The sequence below is a fragment of the Phoxinus phoxinus genome, assembly GCF_949152265.1.
Source record: "Phoxinus phoxinus genome assembly, chromosome: 5".
NCBI lineage: Eukaryota > Metazoa > Chordata > Actinopteri > Cypriniformes > Leuciscidae > Phoxinus > Phoxinus phoxinus.
In genome coordinates, this window is record NC_136880.1 from 26,267,064 (window position 1) to 26,275,491 (window position 8,428).

Here is an 8,428-nt window from a genome sequence, read left to right on the forward strand (position 1 = left end):
TATCGGTTTGTTAAACAACAGGTTCACATTGTCTCTAATAAAACAATGCTTCACACAAAATTAGATTTTAGCTAAATAGACGTTTCTGTTTTAAACCGAGTTGCTTTGAGTTTAAAAGAGAAATAAACCATTTACATGTAGAAATAAAATTATTTGCTTTTTTCCTAGAAAATATTCAAAAAACAACTGCATTGATATATGCATATATACATTATTGATAGATAGTTCACCCTAAAAGTGACAATTGTCATCATTTACTAACCGTTGTGTTGTTCCAAATCCAAGTCATGCTGTTTCTTTTGTGGAATGCAAAAGAGATATCCAAGCTGCTCTTTTCCATACCTTTAATGTTGAATATTTTATTTCAGTTAAATACAATTTCAGTAGATTATAGTGGATTGCCCAGTTATAAAAAATGCATTATTGCACATCATTACATATTCTATAGTACACCCTAGAAATCATATCCAAAGCAACCTTTTTGCTTTTTTTTTTTTACTGAAACCAATGCTCACATTCAATAAGAAAGTAAGAAAAGATTTCCAGATATGGAAAAATTTCATACATCATTTTCTCTATTATGTAACACTCTACTAAACTCAAATTTTGGTACAAACTCCAGGTCTTCAGAATGTCTCCTTTGCTACTGTTATACTCTATAGTTAAGGGATCTGTCAAGCTCAGAAAAGGACAAAAAAAAAAAAAATCACCATAAAAGTTTTTCAAATGAATCGTTTCTCTATACAAGGCCTTTTTTATGATAGCTTTGTGTGAGGAAAAGACTGAAATTTTTTTTATTTCTTGAAAATCTTGCCTTGGAGCCATGTCCATTCCTCACGCCATTCACTTTTATTATAAAGCAGCTTGGACATTTTACATAAAATCTCCTTTTGTGTTCCACAGATTTTCAAAAAGAAAATAGGTTGAGTAAATTATGACCAATTTTTCATTTTTCCATTCCTTTATCTCCAGTTTTATACAGCATTTCCTTTGTTGGCACCATAAATGGTTGTAGACAGTAGCTCTTGAATTTAAGGCCGATATTGGCTTTGCTTTTGTTTATATCATTCCCGGAGTGTGTGTGTGTGTACTGTGATTATGACTGCACTCGTGCAGCCGCTGCCTCGCCAGCCCACTCGCCCAGCTTGTCTGCCCCTGCAAAACGACACTAGGCCTGAGGATGAAGTATGAGACTTTGGCACCATATTTCACACTTGCTGTGGCAGGCCTGAAGGATGGATCATTAGACGTTTGCCTCCCTTTTCCCTCCACTCTATCTTTCTCTCTCTCACTTCAGCCTGCTCCCACTTACACCTCCTCTTTCTCTCTCCCTACTTTATCTGCTCCCTTCCCTCCCCCTCAAGCTTAGTAACGGCAGCCAAATACACATATGCGCTATCTACATTAAGAGAGAGAGAGAGATAGACTCCCGTGGGAGGACTGTGTTGTGGCTATACTGTAAGATCCCTCGCATTCATGGGTCTGAGAGCGGCAACACGGAGGATTGGTTTTTGCATTCCACACACCACAAAAATGGATTTATTTGACTTTTTTGTGCATGTGTCTTGTTATGTTAGTTATTTCTCGCTATGCGCTTCACCCTTTTCTCTTTTTAAAATGACAGAATTTCTCCGTCTCTTTCACGCCATATTTTTCCGTGCATTATTTGATCCCCGGTTTGAATCACCGAGACACACGTCTTTTGTGCGACGGTGCAACCTTGCCATTCGTTGATAGTTTTGATGTGCTGTATACGGTGTCTGTGCTTTCAGGGCAGGGTGATATTTTCTGACTGACATATAATCCAGTCTTATTTTACACATACAGTAGGCATATGCTGCACTCATTAAAAGGATTTAATGCTGGCCTTTCCCGAATAAGCAGCTTGTGTTGGAGCGGGAAGGAAGCAAGTGGCCGTTAAAGCCTCATATTTACAGCAACGCATCCTGCCCTAAATCTTGCTCTTCGTGCATCTATGTGTTTGTCTCTGTCTGTTTGCTTATGTTGTTCACACATGACAGAGCTAAGAGTGAGAAGACAAAAGTGCTGGCATGTGCTTAATTCTCAGCTGTGCGTGTGTTTTTGTGCGCGGATAAGGGTCCGTACAGTTAATAACCACTGTAAACTAACATGCAGGATGAGATTGAATCTGACTGTAACTCCTTTGACACCTCCTGCTCCCAGGAGCACCTCCCATGATGAAACGCCTCCTGCTCAGGATTTGTCAGCAGCGTTATTAAAATCACTACAGCCCAGTCTGATGAACTTATTGATAAAACTAATGTACCAGATCTGCCCTAATTGAACTGCAGAGATAATTCAGCTTATCTTTCATGCTGTACCTTAAAGTGTCAGGCCTTGAGGCAGAATTGTTCTATAGGGTGTTAAACAATGAGAGCGTAAAATATTTTGGTCCGGTGTCATAAATATTTTTGAGATACAGTTACGGTCGAGATTCTGATCTGATTCTACACCTCTTATGTCTTTGCTTATCTTGCACCGAAGGTAAATGGACTGCTTGAGATTTGAAGTTGTGTGTGTGTGTCTTTGAAAACCCTATATTATGGGGACAAAATGTCCCCACGAAGATGGCAATATCCGAAATAATGGTCCTTGTGGGGACATTTCTTTGTCCATATGCGGAAAATGGTGATGTCATTTGAAAATCTAAAAAAGCATAAGGTTTTCTGTGATGGGTAGGGTTAGTGTAAGGGGATCGAATATACAGTTTGCACAGTATAAAAATCATTATGTCTATGGAAAGTCACCATAAAACACGAAAACACAACATGTGTTTTCTTCTTCTTCTTCTTTTTCTTCTTCTTCCTTAAAAAAAAACTTACTTGGTGCTTGATTTTTCATGGAATTATCGTTTACTGTGGACATGAATCTGTAATGAAGCAATTTATTAAACACTACTCTCATATAAAAGGGGTTTCTTGTTCACATTGTTAGCAAATAGTTTAATCGTAATGACTATTTGCACAAAGTGTAAACAGCACTGTGCAGCTATTTGCGCCCCAGTAGTCTGCTGGAAACAGAACTATGAATAAATATACTTAAGATGTCAGAGAAGTGGCCTTGATTTATTTTTTTATTTTTTTATCGATGGATTTGAACAACTTGTGACTTGTTCGAATCCATCTTCTCTTAAGACTCATCTCTTAATGTCTATTATTAAAAAGGAAAATAAATAAATTAAATTAATAAATGCAAGTTACTTCTTACTTATAGTTTCTAATAAGTTAAAAATAAGTTAGTACTCTCGTGATATAGTATTTAAGGTTTTAAACTTTATAAATGAATACAATAATTCATAATAATAACAAACTATTAATGTAGGCTATGCATCAATTATTAAACTATATGTAAGTATACTAGTCAGTAAACAACATGCAAGTTATTATATTACCTAATAGTATAGTAATTATACAGCATTTAATATCATATGTAAGTACATACATATACACTCAAAATAGTATACATTATATTATTATCATTATTGTTACTATATGCTTTTAATAAGGGTGTATATTTCTTGACAGTGTGCAAATAGTGTACAGTACTATTCAAAAATAATATTTTGTTTTTAAGTTTCCTCTTATGCTCACAAAGGCTGCATTTATTTGGTCAAAAATACAGTAAAAAAAAAAAAAATTTATTATTGCAATTTAAATTAACTATATTCTATTTTAAAATGTATTTTATTCCTTGATGGCAAAGCTGAATTTTCAGCATCATTACTCCAGTCTTCTGTGTCACATGATTCTTCAGAAATCATTCTGAAATGCTGATTTGCTGCTCAATAAACATTTTCTTCTTATTATCAATGTTGAATGTTGTTCCGCTTAATATTTTGTGGGAAACCATGATTAATAGACAGTTCAAAAGAACAGCAAATCTTTTGTAACATTATGAATGTCTTTACTGTCACTTGACAAATTGAATGTTTCCTTGCTGAAAAAAATAAAAATGTATGAATTATTATTTTTTTACAAATCCCCTAACTATGGTAATGTGTGCTCATATATACTGTATATTTGAGGTCTACCAGTATGTATACTTAGCATACATCACCTCTGCCTAGCCACTGTCTTGCCTCTGTATCATCAATGTGTCATATGACTGACGATAGCTCTGGTTTGCTTGTACTAACACCATATGATTTTTCTGTCTTGGGTTTCCAGTTCTGGTGCTGCTGATTGTGACAATGAGGAGGCGGAAGAAGGAACCTCTCATCCTGGATGAAGACCGGGATGTGCGGGAGAATATTGTGCGCTACGACGATGAAGGTGGAGGTGAGGAAGACACGGAAGCATTTGACATGGTGGCACTGCGAAACCTCAACGTAGTGAGGGACAGCAAAGCCCGCCGAGACGTCACCCCGGAAGTGCCCACCCTCTACTGCTCCCGCCCTCCCCCTTACAAAATCACTCCCGACAACGGGATCTTCCGGGAGTTTATATGGGACCGCCTGAAGGACGCTGACGTCGATCCTTCAGCACCTCCCTATGACTCCCTGCAGACGTATGCTTTCGAGGGCAGCGGCTCTGTGGCTGATTCCCTCAGCTCCCTGGACTCCCTTAGCACAGACTCGGAGCAGAACTATGACTATCTGAGCGACTGGGGACCTCGCTTCAGGAAGCTAGCCGACCTGTACGGTCACGGCGACAGCAGCAATATATTCTCCTCCTAGCCGGGATTAAAATTACTGCCAAGGTCTGCTCAATCAAGGGCATAATGGAAATGAACAATGATCAAGAGAATACCACTGACTCATTGATGCTTGACAGAGGAGGAGAGCAAAAAAAAAGGAACATTCAATGCGCAGGGGGGAGATTTATCTGCAGAGAGCAGCAGTTTTGATAACGAATAGACTGTGGAGATTCGATTCGGAAGCACTTCTATTTAAATTACAGTTAGATGCCAAGTCTGGACTTGGGATGTGGTTGCAAGCGCCCAAAGAGCGATCTTCAGGCCCAAGAGAATAATGGACGGTGGACCGCTGCGCCATGCGAGCTGGTCCAGGAATACCAATTGTTTCTAAGAGACATTTGAAGAGCTCTCCCCATGGTTATAAATGAGAACAGTGCCATATAGCAGTGATGCTCAAAAGATCAATGTTTCTGTTCTTTCAGATGTTTCTATGACTCATAGGTTCTTCAACAAAAAAACAAAAAATCAATTTGAATTCAGCAATCGAGAACACGATATCTTTTCCGAACGCATTGCCTAGCGAGGATCTGCAGCTGTTGCTTTGTAAAATATCCGTTATGCATAACTTCACGTCTGTTATCAGGCCTTAGTTCCATGAGAAAATTTGGGCCGAGGCGTATCGCTATCACAACTTCTGAAGTATCCTGCAGTAACGCCGACCAAAATACAAGTCAAACTCGTAGTGAATAGACTTTGATGTATCGAGCTGGACAGGCCAGAGTGGATTTAATCATTGAAAATGTATAGTACTTGCCTTTCAGTTGATGCTGTCAACCTGAGTTATTTTGAGATGTTATTTTGTAAGTTTGTAGAGAGAATCCTTACGACAGCGAGCGTTTGAAGGGGAGTCTTTTGTATTAAGCCTATTCCTTTCTCGAAAACCTCAGTCTCAGTGGAGAAACTCTTAAGCGGCAAAATGTTTTTGTAGTGCTCTATGCTGTCCCGTGTACAGTTTTTTTTTTCTTCTTCTTCTTTTTTTTGCAGTGGTTCTTGCTGAATATCTTGTGAGAGCTGTTTGTTTTAAAGCAGGCCTGTTGTTTATATGAGTCTGAGTTGCAAAGTGTAAGGGGAAAAAAAAGAATGTAAAGACATTATCCTAAATAATATCTGGCGACGTGTGAAACGGTGTATAACATACGGACAACACAGACCTTACTACTACAGTATATTCAATGTTTAGCTATTGTCCGACAGGTTATTATCATGGTTTTGAATTGTAATGATATGAAATGACAGTAACACATTCTAAAACTGGGAAGACATTTTGTACAGATTTTTGTAATAAAGCACACAAATTGCAGCACACAGTGTGGCCATTTCCTGACGACGGCTTTCATTCATTCAGACATCCCGACGGTGCATATTTTGATGTGGAGATCTGGCTGCTGAATTGGCGGCTTTTGTTTGTGGAACAGGCTGGTTTGCACACAGACATGATATGTAATCAAGGCTAGCGGAGAGAGCCAACAGGGCTTCGAGTTTGATAAATGACACGAAGCTTGTCAGAGCATTTAAAAGGCCTCAGCTAAATTAGCCTCCGAAAGAGGAGATTGATGATTCAGTTAGCGAACACAAGCATACATCCAGAAATACGATCACGCGTCTAAGCACGGGCAGACTGGGTGTGCGACGACACGGTCGGACGTGAAGCTTAGCCTATAAATTGTCTCGCCCGGGCTAGTTAGATCTCTCAAATGAGCCTAGTCTCGCTGTCGGACTCGTACACAGCTTGACGTGTTAGGATGGCAGTCTTTCCACGAACGCCTGTTGCAGCCTGGCCTGCGCTATCACAGTGTGAGATAGCTGTGATCTGCTCTGAGTCATGAAACATGTTCCATTTTAGTTTCTTCCCCAGCAACTTCTGGCACTCAGAAAGATGCTGTAAACTGTTTTTCAGATTGATTCTCAGTGTCCAAACTATACACGCTTTTAATATGTCAGTTTGTTTTGCGTGCTCATTATCAACTGTGGTTGTGCCTGTCAAAATCTGAGATATAAGTTAGATTTGAACTATATGGGATATTTCGTGTCTTGCCCAGTCTGTATGATTATTAAGTGATCATGTTACGCCGTCGATAATGGATTTGGCTTTCAACGCAAGTGATAACTTGTCATTTTGTTTGTTTATCTGACTAAGGGTAATAAAGACTGAGAATACTGTCTGTGATCATTAGAGGGAAGCTGCTATCAGAAAGCAAATGTAATTATTTGTTAACTGGCTCACTAAATGAAAACTAAAAGGGCAATTGAAATCTCGTTTGACTTGGCACTAAGTAATAATAAATACAGTTTTAATTAAGCAAGTCACTGCAGCGAGCAGATAATGCAAACAAAGGAGGATAGGGTCACCCCATCATTGTTCTCTTTACAGATATCAGACTCTATAACACATATATCAAAGGGACTGAAAATCAATGTCGCTTTTTCTTTTCATGAGTTTGATTCGGTTTACTTTACTTTTACAAGCTGGTCACTGTTTGCTTTGGAATTATGGACGTTATTAGGAAATGATCTCATAAGACACTTGAGAGGAATGCTGGGTGTGTTACAAGTGGCTTAATAACACAAACTGGTCCTCTTTTAAAAAGATATAATCAATCATTCACTTCTTCAAGATCTCTAGCAGACCATCATTTATTCAGAATAATTATAAGAACAGCTCTGAATAGAAAGCTTGTCGAAATTTTTATTTACTTCACATTGAGTCATGTCTTTACTTAACGACTTCACATTAATTTCCATTAAATGTAACGTGAACTCCGAGTCAGGCTGAGTGTCTACTTGTCTAAGTGGCCTTTCCTTTCTGAACCGAGGAGAAGTCTTAGCATTAGAATGGCTGACAATCAATTCAACACCTTCTTCTCAAAGACTTGATGTACAGACGCGTGTTTTTTAAAAGAAAACCACTACAATTTATATGCATCGTTTCTAATTAAATAATATATTGTTTCAATGTGCGTACAGTGTGAGGTCATTTCAGCTACTCAACTTCTAAGTGATTGAAAAGTGTGATAATGACAGCTTCAGTGCAATAACTGATTACCTAGAATTAATATGACTTGTAAAATTATTTTAATACCATAAAAGTAGGTCTTACGTTCCCTTCCGTTGATTAAAGTAATTTAAAAAACACTTCTGAAATGGCACTTATACCATTAAATGTCTTGACCAGCACAATTTCTTTCTGTGATGTTTTATTACAAAACACGATGTTTGTGAGGGGCATATCGACGGACATGCTCTCTTGCTGAAGACAATAGAGTGCAACAGTGCTCTGCCACTTCTTCACTGGCACTAGTTCTGGATGTATTTTTTCCATAAGGAAAGTATTTGAAAGTATTTCAGAGTTCTAAGCTATGAATCAAACCAACCAGCTATGGGGTAAATTAAAACAATACAAACGTTTGAAGCGAAAAAGTAGGCTATTTAAAAAATCGGACAATTTGTATGTGTCATTTGTTACTTTTTTTAACTTTTTTTAAAAACTTTTTTAATCAAAATGACATGCGTAACTGCCGCTTCTGTTGAAAACATCCAAACTTATCCAATCTGCTTAAACACACTTGTGCAAGCTTGCATTCATCTGCCTCTATTTTTGAGTGCAATGCCCATATCTCAAAATCCAATCAACAACCGGTGCATAGAGCAAAGTCCCGTCCTATAGTTTTTCTTTTTCGAAAAGCTGTTACACTCTAAAAAATGCAAGAAACCA

The 8,428-nt window shown here is 38.1% G+C and overlaps 1 protein-coding gene across 7 annotated transcripts in view; it reads left to right on the forward strand.

Moving 5' to 3' along the window:
- The window catches only part of cdh7a (cadherin 7a), a 95,550-nt gene extending 87,883 nt beyond the window's left edge, over positions 1 to 7,667 (forward strand). For all 7 annotated transcript variants that reach the window (XM_079611846.1, XM_079611849.1, XM_079611843.1 and 4 more), the window contains one exon: positions 4,188 to 7,667. In XM_079611846.1, the coding sequence (XP_079467972.1) occupies positions 4,188 to 4,696 (509 nt within the window). In that variant the 3' untranslated portion in view covers positions 4,697 to 7,667. The remainder of the gene's footprint in view (positions 1 to 4,187) is intronic.
- Positions 7,668 to 8,428: the final 761 nt, after the last annotated feature.